The 15118-nt window shown below is 38.6% G+C and overlaps 1 protein-coding gene and 1 long non-coding RNA gene across 26 annotated transcripts in view; both read left to right on the top strand.

The window, feature by feature from the left end:
- Nucleotides 1-15118, top strand: part of CD44 (CD44 molecule (IN blood group)) — a 77724-nt gene that overhangs the window by 46024 nt on the left and 16582 nt on the right. For 9 of the 25 annotated variants that reach the window (XM_083749664.1, XM_083749650.1, XM_083749660.1 and 6 more), the window contains exons 8-14: nucleotides 51-179; nucleotides 2856-2942; nucleotides 3880-4056; nucleotides 6307-6480; nucleotides 8180-8368; nucleotides 9611-9784; nucleotides 11170-11340. In XM_083749664.1, coding sequence (XP_083605790.1) covers nucleotides 51-179; nucleotides 2856-2942; nucleotides 3880-4056; nucleotides 6307-6480; nucleotides 8180-8368; nucleotides 9611-9784; nucleotides 11170-11340 — 1101 coding nt within the window. The remainder of the gene's footprint in view (nucleotides 1-50; nucleotides 180-2855; nucleotides 2943-3879; nucleotides 4057-6306; nucleotides 6481-8179; nucleotides 8369-9610; nucleotides 9785-11169; nucleotides 11341-15118) is intronic. The other 16 variants (XM_083749659.1, XM_083749654.1, XM_083749657.1 and 13 more) reach the window with 9 other exon arrangements.
- On the top strand, nucleotides 11423-15014 carry LOC310851358. Its single transcript, XR_014567723.1, has 2 exons — nucleotides 11423-11889; nucleotides 13901-15014. It is a non-coding gene; the product is annotated as an uncharacterized lncRNA (long non-coding RNA).

Here is a 15118-nt window from a genome sequence, read left to right as displayed (position 1 = left end):
ATCTGCCACAGCATATATCCAACCTGTTAGTTACTCTGCCATCATTACAGCTGGTGAAGTGTCAAACAATGAGAAGCACCCTGAAAACTCTACTCAAGTTCGACTGGTTCCTGAAGAATTGCCTTTATGGTGGCAGTCGGAGGAACACAAAGAAGTGCACAATGCAACTTCCAGGAAGGGTAACGCCTTACAAATGTTCTAGTCAGTTTGCCACCCCCCCCCCCGCTCTTAAAAATGCTTGGGCAAGAAACTCATCTTCTCAATGAGAAGTTGCTGCTAGTCTTTTGTCTGCTGTGACTGAAACCAGCATTGTAGCCGCCTCCAGCACAGTGACTGTTGTGCGTGAGCACTGGCAATATGAGAGGATGCAGTCATGTGGTGGCCAGACATGTAGAACAGTGCACAAGTTGACCACAGGTCCTCTTTTCTCCAACCACTTGTACCACCGTGCGGAAGCACAAATCAGCATACTGTACTGCATGTAGCCACAGGAGAACTGCCAGTAGAAGCGCACAGCAATTACTATGCTGGAAGTGGTCATGTGGATTGACCTAGCAGGTTCATTGTTGTTATCTGATTGTAGCACAATGCAGCAATTCCCTCTGGCCAAGAAGATATTAAATGCCTCAGCTTTGCATATGTGCCTATGAAAAAGGTACACGCATACTAAGCACACATGCATCTTTCCTTACAATGTGCAATATGGGAGGCCTTCTGCAGCACTGTGCTCAATTCAAGTATTTCTAAATAATATGGATCATTTTGAAATTGTTTTAGATATACACAATAATGGATAAAAGTTAGTTGTGAAAATAAGAATTAGGGTAAAATCTTTGCTATGTAAACTGGCTTTATCAGGTATCTTCCCCATGTAACTATAGAAGAGGAACTAATTCCATAGTCTTGCATTGTACTCTCTTCCATTTGCTTTGTCATTATTTTCAATAATTATAATTTAGTCATGGTTTTCTCCTTTCCACTTCTCTTTTAGGCATCAATTAAAACTTCATAGCTATATTTTTCTGAGAACTGTCACAAAAGCCCGTTGACATGAAATCATTATCTTGTAAAAACATTCACCGCTGTAATTGCCAGTCATATTCTGAATCTAGAAAGGCACTGTTTTGGCTTTCTTCATTACTCTCAACAATTTTATTACACTGCGATACCTTAGCCTGGTATTATACTGTAGTCTGGTATAACCTAGATGATTTTCACATTCACTGCATTTGCACATAATGATAAGCCATGGTTTAGGTGCACAAACCATGCACAAAGTGAAGGAAGCTTCTGTGAGTCTTGGGCATGCTTGTTTTCTACTCTCCTTCCATGTAGCAGGGAGAAGGCTTCTGGAGCATTTAGTTCCAGTTTCAAAGAATCTTAACTGATAACATATGAACCAGAGATTGTTGTAAACCAAACTCTGATCAGTTTCTGAACAAGCCAATTTCAACCCTTGAGTTATGAACCAGGCTTGTTTAAATATCCACAGCTTCTCTTAAACCACTGTCCCTGGTTCCTACATAATGGCAAACCAGGTTTCTCAGAAAATGAAAATAAATATTCTCCCTGTGATCAGAAGGAATGCACAAGTGCAAGTCTCATGGCAGCTCTTTCTTGCTCATGAATGTAGCACTAAACCATAGTCCAGCGTTATTAGACAGTTCTGGCATTACCATGGTCCAGAAAACAGTCATTATAACTGATCTTTCTGTAGCCTTTAACAAACACATAAAGCCTTGTATTTACTTCTCCCTATTTAAGGATTCTTGACCACATCAGCTTGACATTTCTCTTTAAACCAAATCAAAGTTGCAAACAGGAATAAAAAAATAGCAGCTTACTGTGGTCAATTAGCAATGGGAAACAAGAGAGACAGAAAATGGGCAAATGACTTTATGGGATCCAGTTCTCTTAGTGATCTTTTGAGGACAGTTTTGTGAGCAGTGCTTCTTGGCCTGACACTTTGTCCTATTTTTCTCTTATGCAAGGTTTTAACAGAGGAAACTCTAAAATCAGAAAAAATAATATAGTCAATAACGGGCAACTTTTTGCATACATACAGAAAGGAATCCTCGTTCTTACCCTTCCCTGCCCTTAGCTCATGGAAGGGCTTTTGATCCAGTGGTTGAGAGGAGGAAACATTTGCTGATCTCTTCCACAGTGCCCCTGAAAAACAGCTCCAGAAACTTGGGGTACCTTCCAAATCACAGTATAAGCTATTGTGGGGAATGGATTGCAGGACGAAGAGTGAATTGGGAAAAATCTTTTGCCCTCCCTGTCCATTAGCAGAGGCACCTGCTGAATCAAAAGCCTTCTGTTATCATAAGTGCCCTGATTGGATTCCACCCATTGTAAGCACAAAAATACATATGGTAAAACTTTGGTGGGTGGGTGTGAGTAAGGGCTTTGGGATTCACTAAAATGGCTTGTAGATGCACCACAGTTTAAATAAAGGGCTTCAATACCCTCACTTAATTTTTCCTCCACTTTATTTTGCTTCCTTATTGGTTAATATTATATTTGGCTTTATTTTATCAATGTCCTGCTCTTTTTCTGTGCCCTAAGCTAACTTCTCTCTAGTGTATAAATAAACACTTCTGATTTTGATAAATACTACAAGGTTTTCAATTCCTGTGAGAAGTCAATGCAAGAACTATAGGAACAGACCCCTCTTTCTTGAATTAAGCACCAAACGCCTAACTGTTAAGCCTCTTTCTCCCTTCCTCTTATTAATCTTATTGTTGGCAGGCAAGTTGTTTATTCAAGAAGGTGTTGATGGATAGTAGCTTAGCTGGGAAATATTGGCTTAACAAATAAAAATATCATATCTTATTCCTCTGTTGTCTGAACAGCTGTCAGCCCTCATCACAACTCACATGAGAAAATGTCCACCAGTATTGATTTTAAGGAGGTGCATCATCCCAATGAAGGAACTTGGGGTAAAAAAATTAACTGCTAACAATCGTTTATAATTGTCTAGAATACAAACTTAGTGGTAACATCAGAAGTAGTGTGTTGATTGTAGAAAACAGCCCCTAATTCCGTAAGGATTTTTCTATTCAATAAAGCCAACTTAGTCAGAAATCTTTGGATCTGAATATACAGTTCAGACTGAATATGCATGAATATTCATTTGGACTGAATATGTATCCTCTATTGCTACATCTATGTATTGCTGCGATCCCCTGCTCTTTTAATAACTCCTCAAAGCATCCTAATATTGGGTTGCTTTGTCAATAACTTTATTTCTTCTTATCCACTGGTTGTTCTTAATGCCAGCTCCATTATTTGTGGTGGCAGTGGGATGCATAAACTGAAAATTCTGTTGTGCTGTCTCTGACTTCTGTGTAACTGTCTCTTTTCTTATGGTAGCAAATTATATAGTAAGAATGTAGCATTTCCACTGAGATTCTTGTCAAATCACCCATATTCAGAGCTCCAACTTTTCTCTAGTGGGATCCAAAGGATCTTGCAGTGCCTCCCAGGAGCATATCCTGGTGTATTGAGTGCCTTGTAAATGCTCTCTCTTCCCTTTATTATATCACTCACAATGCCTTGTGTGGTATTACAGTGATACAAGGCAACTGTAACCAATTCAGCCATCTTCTTGTCATGCACTGGATCACAGACAGTCTTATTGATTTGATGTCCACTGTACATTGTTGCACCGCCACCACTGGTTGATTTAGTTCCACCCAATAAATCTATTACGCATTATTAATCTCTTACTCATTATTCATCTCTAACGAGGAGCTCTGAAAACACTGCCACAAATAAGAAAGACAAGGATAAGGATGGATAATACTTACTTTGGTGATTGGGAAATGGATAATGATATTAAAAGCTTATCGTAGATTTACATAATCAAATCACTAGATAAGAGTTCTGAAGAACATCATGATGTTGTTGGTGATGATGATGATGGTGGCGATGATGATGATGGTAGCGATGATGATGATGATCATAATGGAGAAGGGTCTGGGCACTTAAATCCTGAAACCGTTCTTGAATGGAACAGCAGTGGTGATAACGAACCTCGGCCATCAAAAACCAGTAAGCATTAATTCCTGTAATGTATGCACTGCGCTATAATGAAAGTCATTAGATGTGTCTCAGTAAACAATGGGATTTGGATGTATGTGTACATATTAAGCACTCTAGAAGTAATCTATGATAATCTATAAGGAATAATTTGTACCATACATAATTCAGAAATACAACAGCATCGAATCAAAAATTAATTTATAATGTTATAATGAAATTCTGGATATAGTGGAAGATTACTGCTTAATAATAGACAACACAAAGCAAAGAAGATTTAAATGAGTACCATGAATTATATTACTCTGCCATTTTTTCTATGCATATCCTACACTGGTATAATCCTATTGGCTTATTCTGGAAATGGAAACTTGGATGCATACTTACAAACAAAAGTCTCATTTTGTGTTTTATGCTTGAATTTCGTTTAGCTCTGAGTTGCCTTACCTCCTCTCATTGGTGTCTGTTAGGCATTTGTCCTAGGAATACATATTATGAAACTACGTTTTCCTTGGTAAACATCCTTAAACTACTTTGGTTTCTTTTGCATTGGATTATCTCTATGATGGGGACATTGCAAAGTGTGCTGGTGCCTTCAGTTGTATTTGGAAAAGTACTATTCCTATCAGTACATTTAATCTCTAGGCTCTGACTTTTATCATTCATGTTATTTGTGCACAGGTGGTCTATGAGGTCAAATTTATTTTGCTATGGTGAGATGGTGGTTGTTTTGTGGTGGTGGTAAAAGCTATTCTTTGGGTTTAGCAACAAGCATCAAGTTATATGCTAAACTAACATATGTTGTGCATATCTTCCTGGATTATTCTTTCTCTAATTGTGGAAAATGCAATTTAGTGAAATCAGTCAAGCGGCTTGTAGTCATTTGTATCTATCAGAAGTGTAGTGGGTCTCATTGTATTGCATGGATCATGCATTTTGCTATAGTGCTTCCATAGTGAAGCAAAGCAAATCATAAGTCAAAGAGTGCATTTCAAAGAAAAAAAATCTGTGGATCAAAACTTTATTTTACTGTTTTCCAACATAATTTTATACAGTAGTTGGAGACATATATTTTTGTGCCTTTAGCAACAGCCTTGCTTGCTTGCTTGCTTACTTACTTACTATTTTTATTTAATAAAGCCATTGTTATCCCACACTTTACAACCTTTCCATTGCATTTAAGACTGATTTTTAGGAGAAGCAGATTTGTTGCGTTGCACAAAACTTGCTTTAATTGTATAACCTGAGTTTGCTGGTACATGACTGAGCAGCACCCAGGAGTAGGGACAGTGTAGAAGTACCCTTACTTTTCTGTATCAAGTTGCTGTTCAAAGCACAGAACCAATCCCAGTTTTTGTTTTAATGACAACCTTTGGTTATAAGTGGAAAGGTTAGTATGCATAGCACTTGATGGTAACAGAAGGGTTGAGTTTGGATTTTTGTAATGATCTCTGAAACTCATCAGTGGTCATGATTGCAATTTTCTTCAGCAGTAGTACAAAACTAGTGGCACTATTGTGCGATTGCCCACCTGAACTTAAAATAAACGCAGAATTTGTCTCTGCCACTCTGATGAAAAGTAAAATGTTAAGTTTCCAAAATTCTATTTTTCCAAGACATTTGAGGGCAATGATCCTGACATTTGCCCATTGATGTGGGTTTTCCAGAAGTGTTTGCATCAGAAAATTTTCTAACCTAGCATATTTATTGTACTTGTGTTTAAGTAAATAGAACAAAACCTTTGAAACGTCCAAACTTTCCCAATATTACATTTGCAATTGGCAGCCATTCATTGCCACTTAGGAAACAGAAACTAGAAAAAATTTCATTTGGGAAAATTTTCTATCCTGTATCATGGGTTTTGCTTGCAGATCTACTACTCTTGCAACAATTTTCAGCCAGAGTGAATATTTGCAATATAAAGAGGACATACTCCTGATTCATGGTTGTTTATTTATTCAGTATTTGATGGCATTCAGTGGACATGTGTGAACTGTCCACTGTAAAGTATTGCATTTGATTTCAAATTGTTGTGCCTGCGATGGTGAATTTCAGAGGGTTCTCTCACACATGTAAGTTTCCACTTGATGCTAAAGACGAAACGACATGGATATGTGAGCTGTGCATTAAAAATACCTGTACAATATAGATGGCTTGTGTTATACCCATGTGTTATACCCAAGAAATAATACCAATGTTAATTGGTTGGTGGTAGTGTGGAATATAGTCAAATAAATATCAATTCAACTATTGTCACAACAGCTGTGGTCTCCACCAAAGATGTCAAGCATGATGACTCGGCCCATGATTCATTTCTGCATGGTGTACACTCTGAAAAAGACAGTGAAGTCAGATATTCAACAAATGGTACAAGGGAGGATGTGCTACCCCGAATTGTTCCTCTAGGTGATGATGAACATTATTCAACAGCTACTGGTATGATTACTAAAGCATGATCTTGACACTACCTCTTTCTTGTCAGCATCAACTCTCACAGTATCAAAGTCTAGAAGTTAGTTAATAACTTTAATCATGGTGCAGTGCTACATCTGTAGTATATCTGCTACTACATCTGCAGATAATATGCTGTGATTACTTTACAAAAAGAAAGCAGAGCCACACATTTGAAGGCATTTCCCCCCAGATGTGTTCTGTTAAATCTTAACAAAACCATGAAACCAAAAGCTCACGTGTTATTTGGCTTTGACTAAGCAAGAGTGAGTCACAAATCCCAAATCTGAATTTATTTTAGACTCCAAAGTTCCCTGAAATTTGCAGAAGTTCCAAACCAACATGTCACCCCTGTCTAACCATATCTTAAAGCAGTATTTTTTAAAGTGCTATCATATGTAACCACATTGGCCTCAGTTCAGTGCTACACAAAGGAAGTTTGGCAGTGCTAAAGTACACATAGATCAGACACGCAGCCAGTAAAAGTCAGTATAGAAACATGATGAGATTGGCCCATACAAAATCAAGTTGCTGCTGTGTTTTTCAAGTAGCCAGTGCTTATAGACTTCACAAAATTGGCTCAAATCAGTTACTTGCTTAGAAAGTTGGGAGCTAACATGAGCTCATTTTGTGATGCTTCACTTTGTTTTAAAGAAAGAACTATATAAACTGCTATTCATACACATGAAAAGAGAGTTCTTTTGAACCCAAGGGCATAGATTTGCCAACATTAGAGGACGATTGCAATATTAGGGAATGAAAGATGAATAAATGGCATTTATACAAACACATATGCAACTTACATTGCAATTTTGGTTTGGTTTATTATGGAAATGTATTAGCATTTTCTCTTGCAGATGGGGTCTACCTTGCTTTCCTATTCCAAAGGGCTTTCTGTGGGCTTGGTGTTATTTCTCAAAATCTAAAGCATGTTCTCTTGGGCTCATCTCAGGCAGTCATCATAATGTTCAACACATTATGCTTCCTGCTGAATGCTGGGAAAAGGTTTGACTCTGAAGGAAAAATCTGGTGGTGTGGTGGTGGTACCTCAAGATGCTTCTGACAGTTTCCTTGGATTTAAACAGCAGCACCTTTAGAACTGTATAAGGCTATGCTGAAATGGTTGAACTACATCTGGCTCAGAATGCCAGCCAAAATATTTCTTTCCAAGTTGAATGTGTGAACCAACATTATCTATCTGCAGCATTTGGCCTTAGTGCCTGGAACAAATGTCTAAACATATTACAAAAAGTACAATTTCAAAGAAAAAGGAAGAAGAAAAAGAAGACAAGAAAGAGAAAGTTTATGAACTTAAGATGGTGCTGTGATTTCAGTTGTACAAAGCCTTGGCATCTATCAAAGACGTTTGATAGATCAGTTAAAGGTGCAAGCTGTTGTCACATCTTTTCTGCCTATAATACTGTTACACGCCTTTCCGCTATTCATACTGGTCTCTGGGGCACTGTCTGGAAAATCAGCAACTTCTGATAATCGAGGTGATGACACTGGGTGGCTGTGAATTCAACAATACTTTCCAAAAAAATTATCTACTTTCCTCCTCCTCTTGCTTATGCACATAATTGAAAAAGCAAGCCATGTCTAGTTTAACAAGATAAAGTGAACAATCTGGATGGTTGTTCAGCAAACATAACACTGCAACTGATTCAAAACATCATCATAACAGCTGGGTCCTCCAGTGATGATTTCTTCAAGCAGGAAGACTCAACTCAGAATCCACCAGATGGTGCTCTCTCTGGATTAGAAACTGAAGACACATTACCTACAACCACAGATTCAGACGTACTGCATTCTGTGCTTGTTCCATCAAGTGAAAGAGAAAGAACTCTGGAGGAAGAATCTTCCCACCATACAGGTATCAGAACCAATAGTGAACTGTAGAATTAGATTTTCATTTGGATTGTTTGCTTTCATTTCCTGATCCAGGTTTCTGGAGAAATGATGTTTAACCATACTTAAAAATAGAACTTTTAGTCACTGGGGCGGGGGGGGGGGGCGGGCGTTGTGAGTTTCCTTTAGTTATTCTTCCATATGTTGGAGATGTGAGTTCCAAACTGTTGAGAGTTTTGCTTTTTGCAGCCATTCTTCTCCCATTATTTTTAGTTACATTTTAAATAGATAGGTACAATCTATTATCAGTGTCAAACGTACCCCAGATATGTCATACCGATAAAATTTATGTTTATACCATTTGCTAGTAAACCTATATAAATATCTAAAAGTAGACTGTACTGGGCTTGATGGGCCAGTGGTTTGACTGAATATTAAGGATGTGCCATGTGTGAGAATACAGAGGTATAAATCAAGACCACTTTGCTGTTTGGTTATTCTGAAGTTATCTGTGTGTTATCCCTGTTGTGGCAATGCAGCAGCTTGAGTTGTATTGGTTGCCAGACTTATTGCTACAATATGCAAATTGAAGAATCTGCGTTTAAGCTGATGTAAGCCTACTGAACTCAGTGGAAGTAGCTGATTCTGTAAGAAGACTGAATTTTCATCCAAGCATTTTGGCCGAATTGGTTTGTGCATTAGTCATTCTATCCATTTCCACACAGAAAGAAAAATTATATAAAATGATAAAATTATACCTCTTCTTGCACTAACTAGTGATTAGCATGCCATCTCAAACATAGGAAGCTGCCTTATACTTAGTCACGCCACTGGTCCATCTAGCTCACAATGGGCAGTCTACACTGACTACCAGCAGCTCTGCCAGGTTTCAGACAGAGTCTTTCCCAGTCCTATGTGGAGATGCTAGAGATTGAACCCTTCTGCATGCAAAGCAGATTCTCTGCCACTGAGTCAAGCTTCTTCCCCATGGAAGGTTTGAACTATAGTGATTCAAATAACCACCTCAGTACAGTGACACCTTGTTGAGGTGAGAGTTCTGACAGGCAGAATGGGCTTCCCTATTAACTTCTGTGGTGATTCTACATGCCTGAATAAGGTTTCCATCCTATGGTGAAACAATTGGGGGAGCCTGTTTCCATTGGAGTTCACACACAGAACTTTCTGAGTCTCTCACTATCTACTAAACGCACGGAAATCCAAAATATTGAGTTACTGATTGCTGCATTATTTATCATTGCTGCAATAGTTCTAGCCTTCAATGAAAGTGCTGAACATGAAGAATCACATCAAGATCATTTATCAGCAGTGGGCAAACCTGGGCGGAGAAGTGGTTCTGCCACAAACAGAACGATCCTTGGTGTCCTAGAAACACTTATTCCTCAAAGTGAGAAGCTTCATGACAATGAATCTTCTCAGACAGGTACTGCCTGCAGGATGTTAATGTAATCTTCCTATGTTCAGTTCTATTTCTCTTTTATGTCAGCGAATAGGAAGGCTTTTATGTCTCAGTGAGAGGTCCAGCCTTTATTAGAACTGGGGTCTGATGCTTCTCCATTTGGGGTGAAACATGGCTTCAAAAACGGAAGCCATTTTTATTGTGGTAATTGCACAGGAGGAAAGCAGCAGCCCCTCCTATGTCACGGTTCTGATCCAGTTCACCTGCCCCTTACACGGCAGCTACATTCACAGACCTGCATCTCACATATATTTAGGCCTTCTTACTACCCTTTAAAGTGAATTCCTAGTATTCCAGTATTAGGGCACTAAGATAATCATGGCAGTCTGACAAATCTTTCCATTAATAATGGATTGTTAGCATTCCCAATAATGGATGGCATTACCGCCAGTCCATGGAGGCCCAACCTCCAAATGGCACCATCCCTTCTGCAGGATCCTACACACATTTCTCTGTCCTGCTACCTCAGTCAGTGTTAAAGAATGGTGGACCCATGTTCTTTTGCATCAGAGGCACCTAAGTTTTAAAAAGAGGTAGCTTTGAGAAGAGCCACTATTCCATTCAAACAGATAAGTCACATTTCATCATCTGAGTAGGGCTTCATATCATATTAGTTTTATTTCATCTTGACACCACCACCCCAATATAATTCAATCTCTGACACCAAGAATATTAGTGTCAGAGTGCTTTACACACAATTATTTTGCTTTGGCCTCTGTTGCGTAGATGCAGCCCATTACTGTTGTTTTAGCATTTCTTCAAGTAGAAATTACTCCACATTTACTGTAGATAACCAAAATTATCTACAGTATTTACTAATTTGTATTTCTGTTGCCTGCTTTACCGTCACAACATTGAAAGAACAAATTTGTTTTTACAAATTCTTGGTAGTTGTGCCATAAACAGCATGTGTCTATGAAGAAGTCAAAATACCTCATGTGCAAGCTTATTTCTTTCTTTTTTTAGAAACCTAGTTGTCTGCAAATAAGAAATGAACAAAATATGTTGTCTTCATACCATTTAACTAAAACCAAAATCATTTTATAGCTGTGAAATACAAAATGCTTGCTTCACATGTACATAATAATGGCTCGATAAGATATTGTTTCAAAGGATTTAACTAAAATGAATTAACTGAAATATGAACTGGTTTTTTTTTATTGAAAAGTGCTTATACAAAAAGTGGTAAGAGAGAATCTTGACTTAGTGACAGATAAACAGACCCCTAAAAGGCACCCTTTTTCCTTGAGTGCCACCAGTGTAGTTGGATTCATATTGAACTGCAAGATGCATGTACAATAGACAGTGGTTCTGCATATATTAAATTAACAAATACTTCACCACAAAAGCAGATAATGGGATGAAAGTTGAAGAATCCACTCAAGGCCCACCATCTCATGGCATATATCCTGAATGGTCCAATGAAGAAAGATACCCCACAAACTCATCCAGCAAAGAGACACTACCTGAAATTATTCATCCAAGTGAAAATGAGCAAAAAAATGAATCCATTTATACAGGTATATCTCAGAAAAGTTCTATTCAGCCCCAATCATTATTATTTCCTACGAAGGGTGTAATCCTGACTCCTATGAAGTCAGCATGAATCAGGATTGCAGCCTTAACTACTGATACATCCTAAGAAAATTATTTAATCTACATAACATGGGCCTGATAGTGAAAATGTGGTATTGATTCAGTCATCATTGTAGCAGTTGTGGTCTCCACGGGTAAGATTAACCATGAAGACTGATAATCATGGTATATAGATTAATGAGAACCATCTTGGTGGGAGCAATGAAAATTGATATCCTACAAAAACATCTAAAAATGGAATTATGCCTGGCCTGGTCTCATTTCAAGTGTAAACAAGCATTAAGAGGATTTGGAAATATCTCATTCGGGTACTAGGAAGAAAAAGAAAATTTGGCATTGTTAAACTTTTCTACACTTTTTAAATTCATTTAATAAATGTATAGTCACCTTTCAAAACAACAACGACAAAACTTCCACAAGATGACTGACAAATATGTAAACTCAAGATCAAACAATAAATTTAAAAACAATTTGTTGTTGTTGTTTAGTCGTTTAGTCGTGTCCGACTCTTCGTGACCCCATGGACCAGAGAACGCCAGGCACCTCTGTCCTCCACTGCCTCCCGCAGTTTGGTCAAACTCATGCTGGTAACCTCGAAAACACTATCCAACCATCTCGTCCTCTGCCGTCCCCTTCTCCTTGTGCCCTCCATCTTTCCCAGCATCAGGGTCTTCTCCAGGGAGTCTTCTCTTCTCATGAGGTGGCCAAAGTACTGGAGCCTCAGCTTCACAATCTGTCCTTCCAGTGAGCACTCAGGGTTGATTTCCTTCAGTATGGAGAGGTTTGATCTTCTTGCAGTCCATGGGACTTTCAAGAGTCTCCTCCAGCACCATAATTCAAAAGCATCAATTCTTCGGCGATCAGCCTTCTTTATGGTCCAGCTCTCACTTCCATACATCACTACTGGGAAAACCATAGCTTTAACTATACGAACCTTTGTTGGCAAGGTGATGTCTCTACTTCTCAAGATGCTGTCTAGGCCTGTCATTGCCCTTCTCCCAAGAAGCAGGCGTCTTTTAATTTCGTGGCTGCTGTCACCATCTGCAGTGATCATTGAGCCCAAGAAAGTAAAATCTCTCACTACCTCCATTTCTTCCCCTTCTATTTGCCAGGAGGTGATGGGACCAGTGGCCATGATCTTCGTTTTTTTGATGTTGAGCTTCAGACCATATTTTGCGCTCTCCTCTTTCACCCTCATTAAAAGGTTCTTTAATTCCTCCTCACTTTCTGCCATCAAGGTTGTGTCATCTGCATATCTGAGGTTGTTGATATTTCTTCCGGCAATCTTAATTCCGGCTAGGGATTCATCCAGCCCAGCCTTTCGCATGATGAATTCTGCATATAAGTTAAATAAGCAGGGAGACAAAATACAGCCTTGTCGTACTCCTTTCCCAATTTTGAACCAATCAGTTGTTCCATATCCAGTTCTAACTGTAGCTTCTTGTCCCACATAGAGATTTCTCAGGAGACAGATGAGGTGATCTGGCACTCCCATTTCTTTAAGAACTTGCCATAGTTTGCCGTGGTCGACACAGTCAAAGGCTTTTGCATAGTCAATGAAGCAGAAGTAGATGTCTTTCTGGAACTCTCTAGCTTTCTCCATAATCCAGCGCATGTTTGCAATTTGGTCTCTGGTTCCTCTGCCTCTTCTAAATCCAGCTTGCACTTCTGGGAGTTCTCGGTCCACATACTGCTTGAGCCTTCCTTGTAGAATTTTAAGCATAACCTTACTGGCGTGTGAAATGAGTGCAATTGTGCGGTAGTTGGAGCATTCTTTGGCACTGCCCTTCTTTGGGATTGGGATGTAGACTGATCTTCTCCAATCTTCTGGCCACTGCTGAGTTTTCCAAACTTGCTGGCATATTGAGTGTAGCACCTTAACAGCATCATCTTTTAAAATTTTAAATAGTTCAGCTGGAATACCATCACTTCCACTGGCCTTGTTATTTGCAGTGCTTTCTAAGGCCCATTTGACTTCACTCTCCAGGATGTCTGGCTCAAGGTCAGCAACCACACTACCTGGGGTGTACGAGACATCCATATCTTTCTGGTATAATTCCTCTGTGTATTCTTGCCACCTCTTCTTGATGTCTTCTGCTTCTGTTAGGTCCTTTCCACTTTTGTCCTTTATTATGGAAATCTTTGTACGAAATGTTCCTTTCATATCTCCAATTTTCTTGAACAGATCTCTGGTTCTTCCCATTCTATTGCTTTCCTCTATTTCTTTGCATTGCTCGTTTAAGAAGGTCTTCTTGTCTCTCCTTGCTATTCTTTGGAAATCTGCATTCAATTGCCTGTATCTTTCACTATCTCCCTCGCATTTTGCTTGCCTTCTCTCCCCCGCTATTTGTAAGGCCTCATTGAACAGCCACTTTGCTTTCTTGCATTTCCTTTTCATTGGGATGGTTTTCATTGCTGCCTCCTGTATAATGTTACGAGCCTCCATCCATAGAAAAACAATTTAGAAAACCCCAAATCCACAAGAAAATAGTAGCAAGCTTGCATAGCACATCAGTAAATTTCTAAGCAAAACAGAAATGTTTTTGAAGTCCTCTTAAAGATGAAGCCATTCTTGGGTTGAAGTCCTCTTAAAGATGAAGCCATGCATACTTCTTTGGGAAAAGAATTTGAGAAATGTGGCATGTTAGATTGGAGGTTATTGTTTCCCCAGATGGAATTTATTACTTTGACAATGCATATGGAGTTCAGTCTTAACCTAATAATTAATACTGCTTAAGCCTTAACCTAATATTTTAATTGACTTCACCTAAAATTCTGATAGTGCCCATAAAGCTAGATAAGATGGGCCTCAAATAATTATGAGAAGGAGACTTCTAACATAGGGTATTGTCTAACTAAATCAAGAGCTGATCCACTGAAATTAATGGATTTATGTTATTCCAGTTCACTGATTTTAATGGGTCTACTCTTTATCAGGCCACCATTTGCTATCTTTCATTGTCTTTAAAACAGATTCAGACATTATTATAGCAGCTGTTGGAATAAACTACAAAGATTCCTCTCATGATTCACACATGTAGGCTTGTTTATATCGTCTTGGGCAGTGAAGGCAAATTTCTTGCAGCTAGAGGGAAAAAACATGAAAAGGTGTTTGTTTGTTTTTTAAAAAAACCCCACCTATTATTGTCTTTTCTTTTTTTAGTTTGGGTTACTTTAGTCTACCATTGAGGTTGATGACCGAAGGCCTATGTTGACTTGATCTGGACAAGTATTTATAAATACTCCAGAGTCCGGCAAAATGAGTCCTATGGCAGAAAGATTTGCTTTCCCAGACAAGAGGCTTCAAAAGATTCATGAAGCAGAGATGGTTGCATATGATCTTGGCTGGGACAGTGACAATAAACATCTTGCAAATGCATCTAAATTTAATTAGCCACCTAGAATCATTCCTCAGAATAAAAAGCGAGTAAAAAGGAAATGCCACATACAGGTACAGGCAGTGATTCATTATCATTAAATCATTTAGCTAAATTAGAATAATAATAATAATAATAATAATAATAATAATAATAATAATAATAAACAACCCCCCATCTGGTTGTGTTTCGCCAGCCACTCTGGGCGGCTTCCAACAAAAGATTAAAAATACATTAAAACATCAGTCATTAAAAACATCCCTAAACAGGGTTGCCTTCTGATGCCTTCTAAACGTCAGATAGTTGTTTATTCTTTGACATCTGG

This window comes from Podarcis gaigeae (genome assembly GCF_964106915.1).
Source record: "Podarcis gaigeae genome assembly, chromosome: 1".
NCBI classification, from domain to species: Eukaryota; Metazoa; Chordata; class Lepidosauria; order Squamata; family Lacertidae; genus Podarcis; species Podarcis gaigeae.
Note: the sequence above shows the minus strand (reverse complement) of the source record. Positions and strands in the feature narration are given on the sequence as shown.